At 38.1% G+C, this 17,936-nt stretch overlaps 2 protein-coding genes across 2 annotated transcripts; one reads left to right on the top strand and one right to left on the bottom strand.

Annotated features, from left to right (window-relative positions):
• Window positions 1-5,271: 5,271 nt before the first annotated feature.
• crabp2b (cellular retinoic acid binding protein 2, b) lies at window positions 5,272-8,081 on the bottom strand. The gene is made up of 4 exons (XM_081376567.1): window positions 7,891-8,081; window positions 6,540-6,718; window positions 6,033-6,149; window positions 5,272-5,668 (listed from the first exon to the last, which is right to left on the bottom strand). The coding sequence occupies exons 1-4, from the start codon at window positions 7,982-7,984 to the stop codon at window positions 5,618-5,620; spliced, it is 441 nt and encodes a 146-aa protein (XP_081232693.1). The 5' UTR covers window positions 7,985-8,081; the 3' UTR covers window positions 5,272-5,617.
• Window positions 8,082-10,764: 2,683 nt separating this feature from the next.
• Window positions 10,765-12,511, top strand: mrps21 (mitochondrial ribosomal protein S21). The gene is made up of 2 exons (XM_081376023.1): window positions 10,765-10,872; window positions 12,179-12,511. Exons 1-2 carry the CDS (start codon window positions 10,790-10,792, stop codon window positions 12,357-12,359), a joined length of 264 nt encoding a protein of 87 aa, XP_081232149.1. The 5' UTR covers window positions 10,765-10,789; the 3' UTR covers window positions 12,360-12,511.
• Window positions 12,512-17,936: the final 5,425 nt, after the last annotated feature.

The following is a 17,936-nucleotide window of genomic DNA, read 5'->3' as shown; positions in this document are numbered from 1 at the left end:
TTCTGTATGATTTATAAGCTTGTTTCCGCATGGGGACCTCAATTGACACGAGTCCCCATGCATGAGTCAGTGTGCATTCAGGTTGAAGTCCCCACCGGAATAGAAAAACAAGCACAGACACACAATCACCCTTTTTTGTGCTCTCTCACACAACTGTTTGTTCAATTCCATTTGCTTACATTTACATATTCACTTTTAAAATGTTGGCGTTACTACATGACTGTTTCTGATGCCGCTTATAGTATCAAAAGTGTTCCAAAAACAATGCAGCACTTTGACCAGATGAAGATGAAATTCACAAATATTGAATGGAAACCAAACACTCCACCAACTGGCTTTGAGACCGCATGGCTCCTGGATCACATTATTTTTATGGTCTGGTCCTAGTGCGCAAGCTTCCAGTAATGTTCCAATGCAATACATTAATCAATGAGCTTGACAGAGCAATGGTAAACAGGAATGGGACCTTAAATGAACCATTCGTGGAGAAACAATATGCTTTTTATCTTTGAGTTCAGAGGAAGGTTATACTAAAGTGACAAAGATTTGTCACTATTAATTCCCCAAACCATCATTCTTTAACAACCTAAATGGGTGTGGCCATGCTTCCTTTTGCTTTCCTTTGAAACCGCAACATTCCTCAGCCAATCAAGCGATGCATGGCCCCATGACATCACCGCCTGTGGAATGAGCTGACATGAAGCCTGTACTGGTGAGTTGCCAAGGCAACCAGCAGGGATGGAAGGAGTTTCAGTGGACCGTGTGGGCTTGTGTGGTTTTGCCACTGATTCCCAGCAGTATGGTGTCAATTAAAGAAGGGTAGAAATCATGATCTGGGACTAATTTAGTGCATACCACCACAATGGGCTTAAACCGCACAAGGCCAGAGTTAAATACACGGCGAAGACTTGACGACCTTGTTCAAGAGTGCTTGTAAAATGAATCTGGTTAACGAGGTGCGCAGTGGACGTGCCAGGAGTTGCAGCGGATGTGGATCCGTGTCTGAAAGCATTTTGGCATTCTCCTGAAATTTTAAACTGAGTCAAGAACTCCAGACAGACACATGGAACCAATTAGCCTGACGTCGTCATACTCAGATCCTAGTCAGAATATGAGTCTGATACTGCTCCATTGGGCTGTGATTACGGGGCGTGTTTCAACCGAACCAGGAAAGAAAATGCCTCTGCACTCAATTGGATAGACCTACAACCAATCAGAGCAATGGAGAAACCACAATGACCACATGGTTTTCATTGCGCCCCATCTTCTTAGCGACCATCGGGGCCAGCTGATAAATTAAATCCCATAGGAAGGACGGCAAAAACATCTTTCCGATCGACAAATGCCTTGATTGCGGCATAAAAAAAAAAAGCGCTGTCGATATCTTCTATAAGAGACGCGATGGCGGCATCTTTGTTGTAAACGAATTGAACCCAAGCGCTCTTTGGTGACGTGGATAATTACGTTACTGTTGATCATCTATCCTTCATTGTATAAAGCCCGCCCTAACAATTTGATTGGTCCGAATAGCTCTGGTTCGAGCATAGTTGCTCCACAACAGATCAAGTCCAGACCGAACTTCCCAACCTCAAATGTTGTGGGTGGGGCTAATTTCGGCTGGCATCCAGGCTAGGAACCAATAGAAGTTAATACTGAATTCTGAAGAAAATGTTATCCGTCGCTTGTGCAAAATTTGCTGCCACAATGATAGGGTGCTGTGGGTGGTCGCTAGGGTGTTGATAGGTGGTTGTGAGGGTGTTCTGGGTGGTAGCAAGGGCATTGCTAGGTGGTTACTAGGGAGTTCTGGGTGGTTGCTAAGGGTATTGTTTTGGGGTTTCTGAAAGGTTACTATGGCATTGCTAGGTGGCTACTGAGAGTTATGGGTGGTCGCTAGGGAATTGCTAGGTGGTTGTTAGGACATTCTGGGTGGTTGCTACAGCATTGCTAGCCAGTTGCTAGGACATCGCTAGATGGTTATTATGAGGTTTTGGGTGGTAGTTAGGGGTTCAATGTGTTTCATTGCTTGCTTTCATTGTATATCTAATGAGTGATTATAATCAAGGTATTAATCAATATTTTTCCTTCTAAATATCAAATTAGTTGAATGACTTCTCTAGGCTTGTGAGATTTTACTTTGTTATAGAAGTTACCAGTGTGATTACTGAAATGTTCTTTTTTTAATGTATTCTCTAATGTCTGTATTTGATATCTGAAAGCAGTAACAGTGCTTGCTCATTTAGCCCGGCTTCCAGAAATGAAATATGGACTTGTTTTACATACATCTGTTTTTCTAGGGTTCCCTGACGACTATTAGTCACAGGGGTCATTGAAGTTTATAGTTTAAGCCGGGACCATTTCTCAATTAAGGCCTTACTTTCCAGTTAGATTAAAGTGTCATCTCCTTGAGAGAAAGAACGTATTATCTTGATGTTTTGAGAGGACTCTCCTGTTTATAGTTAGAGCCTGGCCAAATCCAACCTTGGCAAAGCTGTGTGTCGGCGTGTGTGTGTTAGTCTTTTTAGTTACAGGTTAAGGAACCACTGCATTATTGAAGATTGACTGACTTCTTGTTCTGGACATGTTGGCGCCCAGCAACCCAAATCTGCGACCTGCAAGGTCACGACGTGCCTAACTACAGGGTCCGAGTGTCAGCCGCATTATCGATGGAGATATGCTTCTGTCTATCTGTATATGTGTGGAAAATGACTATGTTTATCTATTTCTTAGCCAAATTAGAAACTGCAACCTGAAGCAAGGACGTAGCTTAGACCTTGGTGAAGGGTATGTAACTGTAAGTGGGGCGGCCTACGAACTCCATGTGAGTCTTGAAGCTGACTTTTGCTGATGAAACTGCACACTAACTTCAGTAAAACTTTTCTTCAATTTATTATAATTCTGACTCCGGGTCTTCATTCATCATATATGGTTCTGGGTCTTTGACTGTAAATCCCCTTACAGGTGGTTGCTGGGTTGTTGCTAGTGTATTGTTAGGTGGTTGCTGGGTTAGTGTATTGTTAGGTGGTTGCTGGGTAATTGCTATATGGTTGTTATGGTTGCTGGGTTGTTGCTAGTGTATTGTTTGGGGTTTGCTAGGTGATTACTATATGGTTGTTAAGTGGTTTCTGGGTTGTCACTATTGTTAGGTGGTTGCTGGGTTGTTGCTAGTGTATTGTTAGTTGCTGGGCCATTGCTATATGGTTGGTAGGTGGTTGCTGAGGTTGTTGCTATGTGGCTGTTAGGTGGTTGCTGGGTTAGTGTATTGTTAGGTGGTTGCTGGGTAATTGCTATATGGTTGTTATGGTTGCTGGGTTGTTGCTAGTGTATTGTTTGGGGTTTGCTAGGTGATTACTATATGGTTGTTAAGTGGTTTCTGGGTTGTCACTATTGTTAGGTGGTTGCTGGGTTGTTGCTAGTGTATTGTTAGTTGCTGGGCCATTGCTATATGGTTGTTGGGTGGTTGCTGGGTTGTTGCTACTTGTGTATTGTTAGGTGGTTGATGGGTTGTTGCTAGTGTATTGTTGGGTGATTGTTGGGTTGTTGCTAGTGTATTATTAGGTGGTTGCTGGGCCATTTCTATATGGCTGTTAGGTTGTTGCTAGTGTATTGTTAGGTGGTTGCAGGGTTGTTGCTAGTGTATTTTTAAGTGATTGCTGGGCTATTGCTATATGGTTGGTAGGTGGTTGCTGGGTTGTTGCTAGTGTATTGTTAGGTGGTTGCTGGGTTGTTGCTAGTGTATTGTTGGGTGATTGTTGGGTTGTTGCTAGTGTATTATTAGGTGGTTGCTGGGCCATTTCTATATGGCTGTTAGGTTGTTGCTAGTGTATTTTTAAGTGATTGCTGGGCTATTGCTATATGGTTGGTAGGTGGTTGCTGCTATATGGCTGTTAGGTGGTTGCTGGGTTTTTGCTATTGTTAGGTGGTTGCAGGGTTGTTGCTAGTGTATTTTTAAGTAATTGCTGGGCTATTGCTATATGGTTGGTAGGTGGTTGCTGAGGTTGCTGCTATGGCTGTTAGGTGGTTGCTGGGTTTTTGCTATTGTTAGGTGGTTGCAGGGTTGTTGCTAGTGTATTTTTAAGTGATTGCTGGGCTATTGCTATATGGTTGGTAGGTGGTTGCTATGTGGCTGTTAGGTGGTTGCTGGGTTGTTGCTAGTGTATTGTTAGGTGGTTGCTGGGCCATTGCTATATGGTTGTTAGGGGGTTCTATGTTGTTGCAAGACCTAGGTGGTTGTTGGGATTTTCTGAGTGGTTACTACTGTAGGCCATTTTTAGATGGTTGTTAGGGAGTTCTGGGTGGTTGCTAGATGGTTGTTGGGTGGTTGCTAGAGGGTTCTAGGTGGTTGCTATGTGGTAAGTATAAAAACTAGTAATAGATTCACTATTACTAGTTTTCATTCGTACCACCTAGCAAACTCCACAAAAATATAGTCACTGCATCTGATTTTTTTAAGAAGAGCTTATCAACTTTTTCAACCTCTTCCAGAAAGTGTGTAAACTTAATGGCAACCTCTGCACACTGCAGCATACATAAACTTAGTGGGTTATATGAGCTTAAAACTCTTAACAGGACCACTGAGAATCGTAGAACACACATACTCAACACAGCATACTAAAATTATGTGTAATCTTGAATAAGTCCACTGTGAGCTCTGTTGTCTGGGAACCTGGAAAATCCATCATTGGCAGCCGACTGGAAAAACACAGCAGTCTTTGAACTGTTGAATAAATGTGTGTCTGTGGCAGAATGGAATAAAGAGTTTAAAGTACATCAGCAACTTTTTGCATCATTTATTCATACTTTTTTATTTTATTAAACTTCCAGATGCATGTGCCCTAGATTTAGAATACAGCAACAGTCTGGATCATGGATCTGGCTGCAGAAAGACAAAAAAAGAGAGGAATGAGAGCCATTCTCACTGACCTCATGCAGTAACTAGCTGCAGATGGGAGAGAGAGCAGAGGGAATATAACCTTCAAAATATGAAATCATTTTTCTTTTCTAACGTTTACTTACTCTTTCCGTACCTCTCCCTCATTCCCCCTTTACTCTTTGCCAGGAAATAATTCAACAATTAATGTACACTCGTGAAATACAAATTTATAGTGTTGTTCAAACCAGCGAGTGGTTGGATCAGGAGACAGAAAGCGAGAACAGACACAAAGGACACTTTGAAGAGAAGGAATGAGGCAGAAAATAAGTGGAAACGTGCAAACAAGGTCAGTGTCAAAGAGATTTATATATCCAGGCAAGATGATAACAGTGAAGTAGTCATGGGATTTTTAGGGGTTTATTTGTATAAAGGTTTATTGCCAAAAACAGTTTTGATTGATAAGCCACATTGTGGCATATACATGAAACTGCAACATAAAATGCACAAACAACAACAATAAATACACTTTTCAGATAATGCACCAAAAAGAACAATGCAAACTCACGACTATCTTTATTCAAGTACCGCCTCTCCCCCTTCAAACATCTCTCCTTCTCTGATACACAAACTTAGCACATGTGAAACATATAAAAAGTGGAAGGAACAGGCTATTTGTACAATGATAAACTAGTATTTAGCACACTGTGGACATAGTTGAGATTGAATGAACTGAGGTCTAAGTATCCTTCAGTCTCGTTCATACACACGGGTGCAGACAACATCTCCGGCTCTCATGGTCTGGAAAATAAACATCAGAAACCACCAGCAACTGTTTAAACAATTTAAGATGCATATCCGATGGGCTTAAACATATTAACACATGTTAAATATTCACATATCGAATCAGATCTTGTTCTCTGAATGAATTCAAAGCATTGAGGGGCCTGTTTACTGTAAGCGGCCTTAATGGGAGCTGTGTGACTTCTAATAATGTGAACATCTACTCATCATCAATATAATGAGAGTGAATGAACAACATCTATCACTGTAAGGTGTTGAGCATTTTAAGATGCTCATTAGAGTAGGTTGGTTGTACTCTATATTATATGCTACTGGCATAATTCAGTTGAATATATTCAAATAGCCTAAGTGGTGTACTTACGAGAATCATCTGGCCATCATTGGTCAGTTCACGTGTCCATGATGTTTCAGGCCCCTCCCCCTTCTGCAGTGTCTGCTCACATGTGATTTTACTGTCTGTTTCCCATTTGGGAAAACTCTTGAGGGGAAATTGAAATAGTTAGAAAACAACAAAGAGCTGGGATATTAATTTATAATGTCTTTATAGTCACATTAAAGGTTTGTTTGCTGAAAACATGCATCAAAGTTTTTGTGTGTAAGTGAACTTTCACCATCAAATAAAGTTAGCATATATATTAATATTTAGTGTTGGTGTTATTTAGTGAGTTTAGTGTTAGAAAAAATATATAATTATATAGTTTATAATATTTATTGATATTGTTTTCTAATAGTAAACTTTATATATGATAATAAATATTATAATACATTTCTGTCTTATGTAACATGCTTGAGCAATTTCCAGAGAGAAAAATATGATGTATGGAATGATGGATTGATAGAGAGATGATGGATGGATGGATGGTATTACTGTGCATGGGCGTCCATCCACCGTAGCCTCGTTGAAGGACTCGCCCACCGTGAAGGACACATGAGTGGTCCGCACGCTAGTGGAAGTCTGAATGGAGAGGCTTTCCCCTTGCTGTGTAATCTCGACAGCTGGTTTGGAGGCTGCTGCAACTGCAATCTTCCTCAGAAAGACATTTACGCCTGTTGAACACACCCACAAATGTGCTAAGAAATTAAAAGGCCATTTATCAGAAATCAAAGCCATTTTTCCTACGCCCAATTTCCTGTGTTTAATGAGCATGTCGAATTTCCACAGGAATGTTTTACAATTTAAACAGCGGTTGCATATTTATGCAATTAAAATTTGGTGCCCCAGTCATAATGTTTACACCAAGGAAATATATGTCTTTTTAAATATTGAGTCACGACAGTGAATTCATTGTATGTCCTTTAGGGGCAACAGCATACTTAGTCTGTTTGAACTTCCTCTGGCGTGAATAATTGGGGTCGAGGGACGGTGTGTCTGCAGAGCCGAACGGCTGGCCGAGGGGCCCCGTGGCAGGGTTTGTGAGGCTAATCACAATCCCATGAGGAAGTGAAGCATAACATTGCTCCATGCAGATCTCCATTGATTGTGCTTATGGGCAAACTGAGTCGCAGTATATATATATATATATATATATATATATATATATATATATATATATATATATATATATATATATTTTTTTTTTTTTTTTTTTTTTTTTTGGTAACACTTTATTTTGATGGTCAACTTTAAACATTCTACACATTCTACTTTCTATAAGTAACTTTGCAACTTATCTGATAACACTTCATTTTGATGGTCCCCAACATACATTTTACTGACTATAAGTAACTTTGCAAGTAGGCTACATGTCAGCATATTCTACTAATCTGAACCCTAACACCTACTAGACTGTAGTAACAGTCTACTAATACACTAATGAGGGTTAGCTGACATGTAGTTGCAAACTTATAGAATTTCTAAAGTGGACCATCGAAATAGCTTTTTTGGTTCGATTTATAGCAAACAACAAAATGGCTAATTTTATATTGTTTTTTTTTTTTTAAGTAATAATCATTTTTTTAAAGTAAGTAATAATAACAAATATATACCTCTTATCCCAGCACTTTTTCTGACTTTTAATGAGGCTTTTTTTCTCTTTTACAAGGCAGAAACAACACATAAATTTTACTTTTAAGCCTCACAACGTAAGCTATATCAAATAAAATAAAATAAAACGACACGAATACAAAGATCAAATGTGTTTAAAACTTTGAATGATTTCTCCTTTTAATAATCTCAGGCATATTCTTTTTATAATAATGAAGAATCTTTAAAAACTCACCGAGAGCTTTCAATAGCTCCTCGAAGTTTTCTGAACTTTTCATTTTCCAGGATCCAGAAAAGTCAGCAAACGTTCGCTCCACGTTTGATTCCATGTTTCTTCTTATCTTTTCTTTCAAACAGTTGTTTTGGACGGCTCTTCTCCTCTCATCTGCCGGCGTTCAGCAGTCTTTCTCTCTCTCGGATCAGCCTGTAAATGTGCGCTGAGTTCTCGACCAATCCGGAGCGTTTGCGCCTGTAGCGGCGTTTCATTGGGCGGCCGCTGCTCGCGCACAGCGTGCTTCCAGTAAAGATCCAACTAAGACCCCTATTTGCCCCACCATTTCACTTGAGCGATCGGGTCATACTGCTAATTCCTTCAATTACATCCTAATACGTGTTATTTGTCATTAGCAGGCGCTTTTATCGATAGCAACTTGCAGCATGCTTAGTTACTACAAGAGCAGACTCTTCCTTTCTATGCCATGGATCATTCACATCTCTTCTAAATTTCGAGTTCTGCAGTAACTTGTTTTAATTATTTTATATTTAATTGAACTTTAGTAACATTTAGTTCTCACCTACTGAATTAGAAGGCATTCATTATGTCAAACAAGGAATTGAAATGGTGTAAAATACATGGAAACCCCCATATTCAGATCCCTTTCCCTCATATAAACATGCCAACAAAGACATCTCATGCTGAGCTTTGTTAGTATTCAAACCAAAACAGTCAAGCCATTGTCAGTCAATCATATCACAGCTTCAAATCTGGGCTCTCTACTGTTCTGTCTCTTGCTGAGCGCTTCTGTAGACTCCTCTGTGTCTGTGGCCTAACAAGACTCTGGCTGTCAATTTGCATTTAGACTTCCTTTAAAGATTTGCGGGACTTTGTATTCCCAAATAAATTTCAATAACCCACTACTTGTTTAGACTATAACAATATGCATTCAAACAATAGTATATTAGTCAATTATAAAGTATCCTTTCTGTTTGATTTCATTAAATTTGCCCTATGAGGCGAATTTGTAGCCTATAAGAAAGCATGCGATTCTGTGACAGGCATGCACTAAAATGAATGAATGTTATAAAGTTCTTCTGTTGACTATTGCCTGGTTTCAGACAAGGCCAGACTAAAATGCCTGCTTTAGCTGTTGTTTATCTTATGTCAGTGCCATTGTTTTGTCTCAAGATGCACACAGTAATGTTTTTTTCTAAGGCACGTGTATAAAAGCGACTTAAATAGCCTAATTTATCCAGGCCTAATCCTAGCTTAATCTAAACCCTGTCTGTGAAACCAGGCCTATATCTGGTAATCTGGAAGTAAAAATGCTTTATGCTACCTGAAGACAAAATTGTTTTTTAATCATTCTACAAGGCCATGTTACAGACCCTGATTTCTGATTATTTCAATCATAACTTTATTATTATTTTATCAATATCCACATGAATTTTGCCAACGGCTCAGTATGACCTTAATAAATGATGAAGTATCATCATTAGTTTTCTTTAATCAGTTCCATTCACTTTCTCTTTCTCTCGCTTTGCTCTAATCTGCTTCGTTTTGTTCCTTTTGTACGCGTCTCCACATTCCTCATACAAATGCCGTGAAAGAAGCAGCGAGGAGAGACGAGAAGCAAATGGAGTGTTTGAGTGGCCAAAAGGGAGCCAGGGAGGAGAGAGAAAATGAGGCCATGTAAACTGAAACCACCTCCTCTTCTCCAAATGCTCGGAGGTAATTACCAGTCGATTCCTTAGTTTCTCCCCACCCGTCTCTTTTCTCTCCCTTTTACCCCCTGATCCCCCCCCCCCCCTACCAAGAACATTTCAACAAGTCTGGATAAGAAATGATTTCCCTGGAAATGGAACAGAGGAAAAGCGGAGGGGGGAAACGAGTGAGAGAGAGAGAAAGAAACTGTATATTTTCAGGCAGAATGGAGACGGTGGCAAAAGTTCAAGCTGTTTTCTTGCTCTCACTTTGAATGCTTCCCCTAAAAGCGCATCAGCAAGTCTTTCTTTGAAGTGGTCGAGTCAATAAAGCTACTTGAATTTGAATGAGAAAACAATCCCGATTCCACACTCACCTACTACTGACCCCATTATTCGGGAGACGGTGAGGAATTCATGTATGACAGAGAAAGACTGTGAAAGGAGGGGGGATTTTTCTACATAAAAAGTCAATAATTGGGAGACTAAGTGAGCAGTTTGTGATAACCCTCACTGATGAACTAAGTAAGTCCATATGCCATGTGAAGAGCCTTTCGTTTCACAAAACATAATAGGAGCTCAATGGGCCTAATGAATATGGTGGAGGAGGCTTAGTTACAATTCTGCATGGTATGTCTTTAACGGTACTATACATCTAACTTCTAGAATGAAGGAAAAATAACAGCATTTAATTATTATTAGCCTAATACTCCAGGTTATCTTAATTTTTCCTCTAATCAACAAAAATGCATCTCTGAGAATATTGTTGTAAAAAGTAATCATTTAATAGGTTTTTGCTGTGTCCTTAATTTAAATGTTCATCCTGTTAGTCATCCTCCAGGTGAAATTTTACATAAAGTGTTATAAAACTTAAAAAAGATGCTTAAAAATATCAAGTTTGTCCCTCATGTAATCTCTCACTGATGGATGGTTAACTTTATCTCTTTATTTCCGTCCTGTTTTGTAAATGAAGCTATAATCAATGAAGTTGTAAAAGTCTATCAAATTAACACATTTACCTGAATTAATTTCTCTTTCGTGTGACTGAGCTGTTGAAACACACCGTAGGCCTACATCTTGTTCATGAATCGCAACTGTTGATTTTTTAAAATCCATTTGGCGCCACCTAGAGTTCGCGCGATCACGGACAGGAACTTTCTGTTCAAACGATCGCATTTCCACACGAGCACAATTGACGTTGACACGGAGGAAACATGGCGAACCACCTTCGCTTCGTCGCTCGGACTGTTATGGTCCAGAACGGCAATGTCGATGCTGCATATGGCGCTCTGAGCAGGTATTTATCGGATGTCGAGTCATTTTGAGATCTATATATTTAAGAAATGTCATTATAAATCTATTAACTGATGTAATGTAACCCTATCGTGATAACACGACACATGTCAAGTGATGTAAACCTCCCGCTACTGACCTGTTCTCAGTAGGTCATTTAGTTGATGCAACTATGAATGCACTCCGAAACTTGCAGAGAGCCCTCACTCAAGACTGTGAACGAACCAATATATAAAAAATAGATTTAGTAGATTTTCCTGGTAACACAAAATAACATGATTAGAGAATATTAGTATGTTAAATAATGATTGACAGGTCGTTAGTTAGAGTGTTCATCGTATATTAGTTTATTTAAAATTCTATACGCTGTGTTTCTAAACCTTGTTGCCTTCGGTGTTATTTTAGTAGGCCTATTTTCTATATGCTATTAAAGTTTGCATTAATATTTTAATTTAGCTTTTATTTTAATTATTTTTTGTTTATATTTTAATTTCAGTTTAATTTTTAGTAATTTTATGTGCTTTTTTATATATATATTTTTTTGTATTACTATTTGTATTTAGGTGTTTTTATTTCATTTTTAGTTCGTTCAAATCTAGTTTTTAATTATTTCCAGTTAGTAATATTCACGCTTCAACTTAAACTTATTTCAGTTATGCCAAAGTGAGATTTCTAATATCTATATTTAAAAAAAGTCATCTAATATTTGGTTTATTTTTTTCTGCTTTTTCAATTAACAAAATTGTTTTTAATAGTTTCCGTTAACAACAATAACCCTGGTTGCCAGACCTTGTAATTAGCTTAAAAAAAATTGGAATAATGGCTTAAATTATCTCAATTTCAATTTTGGTGTGCTTTATTAGCATGACAAAACTGCATTTGTATTGCAAAAGTGTTTACAGAGTAGCATGTGCTCTGATGAGAAAGTATGCAATGTCAAATATATAAAATGGTAATATAAAATAAAAAAATAGGATTATAAAAATATCTGTAATGCACACATGAGGTGAAACAAAAGGATATAAATTGTCAGTAGATTAAATGAAATAAAGTCAATGAAAAATTGTAAGTTAGGTCCATCATTGCAGAAGTTCCTTTAGGGGGTGCAGTTGAGTTGTAGTCGTGCAATCTGGGCACGAACATATGATCAAATCACTGATTATATCAAAACTCTTACCTTGGATCGGTTTTATAATCTTACTTTTGCAATGCTTAAGCTTGGATTTGGTTTGAAAGTTTGCCTTGTTTTCAGCCATTTAACCAAATAATTCATTAGGCTATTTAATGTTCAGTGCTCTTTTTCTCTGCAGAGTGCTGTCCTCAGACGGAATAATTGAATCTGTGAAACGGAGAAGATACTATGAGAAACCCTGTCGTGAGCGACAGAGAAAGAGCTACGACAACTGTAAGAGAATCTACAACGCTGAGATGGCCCGCAAGATATCTTTCGTAGCAAGGTCACAAAGACAAGATCCATGGCTTGGATGTTAAGAAGAGGACATAAACTGACTGTTCATGTTGACCATTGTGTTCTGCCTCAGAAGCACCTTTGGTGTTTTACAAAGATGAAGATCCACGGGAACATTTTAACATGTAGACCATCAAAAGGCCATTGCAGGACTGTGTTCTCTCATCACCTTATTTCCATCTTGTGTTGTGATATTGTAGGCTATAAACCATTGTATGTTTTTGTTAATAATAAAAAGTTCTTAAATCATAGGAACTTGTTATTTTTAGTAAACATTATTAAAAATAAATGCATTGTACATGAATTGTGTTTTATTGAAGTTAAAAAAGTTTATTTTCAATGCTAGAAATTAAAATGTGCACATTGCCCAATGTTTAAAGTAGCAAACCAATTCAAACAAATGCTAAATGAAGTGGGAACAGCCTAGTCACTCATTAATCTTATCTTTTCTCCATGCTAACACTTTGAAAATGCAAAATATCTGGTAAAACCTGAGACCTATCAGTGATTCTTTTAAGTCTACCTATACATTTTGTTTATGTAGTCTGTCTACATTTTTAAATGACAGGTTAAATATTGGGGAAGTATTGCTAAACTCTATTGTCTGGTAAAGTGGAATAACCAGGGGCTTTAAAAAAAAGAGTCTAAACCAGACTTTGTCAAAAAAAAAAAAAAAAAAAAACTGAGTGACACATGAATGACAAGCCCTTGAGCAAACATCAGTGAAATATGGCTCCGGTGAATGCAGACCTGCTTTGACTGGAAGTCATTTCAAATATGAATATTTAAAACATCACAGTGTGAACCTGGTGGCTTTAGTTTAGTGCAACCTTTAAAAGATAAGTCTTCTTTTACTTGGGAAAATGGGTTATATCTGTAAGGCATGATCCACGGAGGCCTGCATTCAACTTCTATGAAACAGATTAATCCTTATTAAAGTTACAAAAGTTATACAGTCAAGCGCAATGAGTGATTTCTTTGTCTTTTATTGTTTGATAAAACATTAAAAAAAAAACATCAGCAGGAATATTAGACTGCTGTCAATTTAAAGCCTGGGACACACCAAGCCGACTGTCGGCCGTCGTCGGGCAGTTTTTGTGCGTCGGCCGACTAGTTTTCTCAGTGTGTTCCGCACAGTCGGCTGAAATTGGTCCTCATCGGCTTTTTCCCGGCCGATTCGACATGTTGAATCGGCGAACTCTGATTGGCTGTTCAGTTTAGTGAACGAGTTAGTGCACGAGAATAATAGCAAAACTGAGAGCTAAGTCAAAACGGTACAGAAAGAAGGCTGTTCTAATGTTAAGTCATCTTACCTGAGTGTTTCAATATTAACATGAGCAGAGTGGAATAAATAAAGTGTTTAGCAGGACTGATATTCATAACGGTAAGCACGCACTGCTTTGTTTATGATTTGTGTATCTGTAGCCTGCCTCGGTTTCCCTTTTTGAATGACGAATATAGCCTAGCCCTAGATGAATATAGGCTTGTTTGAGATTAGCAAAATCTGCGCAGAATCGATCACTGGTGATCAGCGCGAGATGCATGCCGGTTAGAAATGTGTCCGAGTGCGGAGCGCCTTGCTCTGATGTCATGCTGACGTATGTCAAAAATCTCTCGCGAGCGCAAGGCGGACGTGTCGGATTCTGCAGTCGGGCGCAGTTGCTCTCTACCGATTGCGCTGATCAAAAGCACAATGGGAAACAACTTGCTTGACGACACACCTTAATGCTCATTAGTTTAGCAACCGTGATGTATTGATCTCTTTTAAAATGTTTGATTTTAAAACTCTGATAACATATTTTATGTTTATACGTTATGTAAATATTCCGAAACTATCTGACAGTGCGATATGGGTTAGCCTATGCAATGTAATTTTTATTTTAAAAAAAACAAAAAAACATATGTCTGTATTAAAGAAAAAACGGATTGATAAACATGTATTTGGAATGGAATTAAATAAGTAGGCTACTTTTGTTCCTATTTTCATATAAAAGCAACAGAACTTAAATTACATCCAGTTTATTAGCAACACTGTGCACTAGTGTGAATCCCGCGATATCCATCTTTGATCTCGCAGGTGTCAGATCCACTGCAAGAAGAGAGAACTGTCCACTGCAGCCGCCTACTTTCGCATACATTTCAGGCGAGGCTAGGCGCATCTCAAACAAGCCTAATATCTTCAGAAATAGACAGTTGTCTCATTTACATGCAGGCGCAGAACGCGCATTCTAGCTTACTGTAGGCTATAGTTCTCTCGGTGTGTTCTATTTCTGTTTTATTTCTCAATTGTTTACGTTCAGTTAGGACATAACTGGCTATGTTTACAAGGCATTTTGACTGTTCAAGCGCAAGAAGATGTGAAAGAGAGCTCAATTCAGTATCGGCGTGCTGTTTTCCTCAAGTAACGCATTCCCTTTCGCATCTTCTTGAATATTTAAATTGGCAAGGCTAAACTTTTGTGAAGATGCTGCACTGTCAACTGTCCCAAGCGTTGTTCACGTTTGAACAACGAATTAATCAAATAATTAATAAAAAATGTTACCAACTGGCGATTGACATAATTTCATGCACAATGTGGAGACAAAGTACAAAGTGAGAAATATAATGTAGTGATACACTATCGCAGGGCAGTGTTGATAAGTTTCTGTGCTTCCTGAATGATTCTGTGTGCGCACAGCACAATCTCTGATCTTCCTGTGGGAGACTGTGTGTGCTTCAATGGCTACATTCACTCTGTCAGTCCAAATCCGATTATTTGTGTATCCGATTGGATTTTTTCCACCGGTTTCAAAACATGTCTCCGTTATATTGTCATTTTCTGGTCATCCGGCACTTTCCTATAAATCTGATCGGATATGCACAAAAGTCAGATTTGGACCGACAGTCTGAAAGTAGCCAATGAAAATAGCGAATTAATATGGTGCTTAAACTCACTGGAATTCATTCAATGGTTTACTTTAAATACACACTTTTTACTGTTAAATGTAGCAAGAAATAGCATTATTATAAAGTTTCAATTTCACCTTTTTGACAAATGCTTTAACTAGTGGGTTGTTAAATACCACAGCAAGTTTGTATTTGATAACCTTATCGTTTAAGGTTAAGTTAATGGGTAAACTGCCTATTCTCATGCAATGTTTCATCTATCACTTAAAATACTTTCATTACCAGAAGAAACTGATCGATAATTAAAAAAGGAAATGAATAACACAATACAACACTGTTTTGTTTATATTAAAGCAACCCTTGATTTGTGTCAAATAATTCTTCAGTCTGAAATTTGGCCATGCTTCAGTGAAAAAGCTGAACTGCACAGCTGAACTGGAAGGAACTTATAGTAAGTGCTCTTTCACTGAGTTCAAGGTCTCTGTGATATATGGGGGATGGGTCTCTCTCTAGACTCGAGGGTTATTAAGTTCAACGTATAGCTGTGGATGGGGCCTCAGCATAGTCGAAGTGTTGTGTTTTCCATGAAGTTTCCATTTAAGTCTAACTAGCAAAAAAATGTAAGATGTACTTCAGTTTCTTTGGGGCTAAACAATGTCATTCACAATATCCATTTTTTTCACTATAGTTGTTTATTTACAGTCAACGTTTAAATGATTTCCTGTTTTTGAACATAATTATTGTATCCAAAAAGCTCTGTTTGTTTGATTGGTGTAATTGAGTGATGTTGAACAATGCGCTGAAAAATACCCCAAGCTGTATAGTCATGTGACAGCATTCTGCCCCAGGGTTCACATTATTCTTGTTTGTAAACCAGGGGGATGGGCTGCTGGTTCAGGGAGTTCATAGTTGTGGATGGAGCCTCTCCTTCATGCTAAAACACTGTGAATTCAACAGTCAACCAGTAAGTGAACTTCAAGGATGAATTTAACGTGCAGGAAAGTATATATGAAAAAATATTTTCATATTTTTTTTTAAAGAAAACATTCATTATTTATTTAGTTTTTAAGCAAAATAACTGAATTGTAACTGATATGTTATTTGGCTCTTGAACTTAAATAAACTATTAAATAAAAACTTGAACTTATATTTGAGCTCATTTTTATTTAGTTGATGCACAAATAACTTAAACTAAAGGTGTATTCCATGCACTATTATGACGTTTTGTAGTATAAGTTGTAAGTATAATAGTATAAATGCACAACTGTTGTATCTTTAATTACGTAGTGGAGAAGGAGGGCTATCAGACTCAGAAGTCCTTAGTAATCAATTGTCAAGTTCACGCGCATAGGTTTAGTTACCTATGATCACGCGCGTGAACTCGGCAATCGACTACTTTGGACTTCAACCGAAAACAGGATGTAAACACAGGTATTTGCGCTGGCTTAAATAACATCATTTTTATACATATCTTTCACATCTACTGCAGTCAGATTCACTCGTGTTCACTCAGAAGGAATCACTCACATTAGCTGTGCACTTGTAATCACACATCAAGGATGTTAAGAGGCTAAAAGCAGGTTTAGTACTTGCCCCATTGAAGTCAACAGGGTGCAAATTTTAAAAATAGAATAACTCGGTGTAGGCAACACCGATTTTTGTCGTTGTTCTCTGTATTGACAGCACTCCAAATGTACAAAAAAATGAGCTCAATGTTAAAATTGACCGGAGTTCTCCTTTAAAATTAATATACTATGATCGAGTATATAGTGCATAGTTTAGTGCATCATTTGGGACACAACTTAAAACTAAAATAAAAGTTTATAAAAACTATATAGGCATATTTAAAAAAAAACAGCAAACTAAAATAGAAAAGAAAACGGATAATCTAAAAACTGAACAGTGATCTTATAATAACACTGACGTTAGATAAAAACCCATACAAATGTTTGACTTATTCAAGTGCAAGTATATTGGTCAGCTACAGATGAGTTTATCTCTCCAGCTGTGACCAAAAAGGGCTTCCAATAGAGTCGTGAGTATCATTGTGAGTGAGGGTAAGTTGATTTTGAGAATGTAGAGCATGGTTAACATGTGACCTATATTCTGTTGTGTGCATTGGCTGCTGACCTACAGGTGGGCAACAACAGCGCTGGTGGAAGCTGGAATCGGTGACCTTCAATGGTTTAAAGATTGAAAAAGTGTGTTTTGTGAATAAGCTTTCAATGTGTGAATGCTGTCATGTGTGATGCAGACAGAATAAAAATGTAAAATTAAAGGTTCTATTCACAGTAATGTAATTTCCATAATACTCTGTGAATAATCTGACTATAATCTGATTTCGGATTCAGAATACATAAAAAAAATGTATACCAAATCTTTGTCACGTAGGTCTTCAGTATAGTGACCGCACTATACATGAATATTGTTTTTGGCTCAAAATGAATCCATCTGCCTCGAAAGACTCATAATTATGACCGCTGCTAGCGTAGCTAGCAAAAGCGGTCATATAGGGATTGTCAAAGTTTTTTTTTCCCGTCATCTACTGAATTTTTTCGTCAACGATACCAGGGACACCGAAACACCGGGGAACATGAAATTTGGTGGGCATGTAGCCCCACTAGACTTTTACGGAAAAAATTTGTTTGGTTCCCGGGGGCCACTCCCCCCCACCGCGCTGGGCCCCCCGAAACCCCAAAAATGCAGTTTTTCCC

This window comes from Scardinius erythrophthalmus (assembly GCF_964197995.2).
Source record: "Scardinius erythrophthalmus genome assembly, chromosome: 10".
Taxonomy (NCBI): domain Eukaryota; kingdom Metazoa; phylum Chordata; class Actinopteri; order Cypriniformes; family Leuciscidae; genus Scardinius; species Scardinius erythrophthalmus.
This window is presented reverse-complemented; position numbering and strand designations above follow the sequence as displayed.

Excerpts from the sequence above, each read along its gene's own strand:
- crabp2b (XM_081376567.1), bottom strand. The coding sequence starts at position 7,984 with ATGGAATCAAACGTGGAGCGAACGTTTGCTGACTTTTCTGGATCCTGG. Across the intron at positions 6,719-7,890 it reads GGAGCTATTGAAAGCTCTCG|GCGTAAATGTCTTTCTGAGG; the intron begins GTGAGTTTTTAA and ends TGTGTTCAACAG. Across the intron at positions 5,669-6,032 it reads ATGATGGCCAGATGATTCTC|ACCATGAGAGCCGGAGATGT; the intron begins GTAAGTACACCA and ends TTTATTTTCCAG.
- mrps21 (XM_081376023.1), top strand. The coding sequence starts at position 10,790 with ATGGCGAACCACCTTCGCTTCGTCGCTCGGACTGTTATGGTCCAGAAC. Across the intron at positions 10,873-12,178 it reads GCATATGGCGCTCTGAGCAG|AGTGCTGTCCTCAGACGGAA; the intron begins GTATTTATCGGA and ends TTTTCTCTGCAG.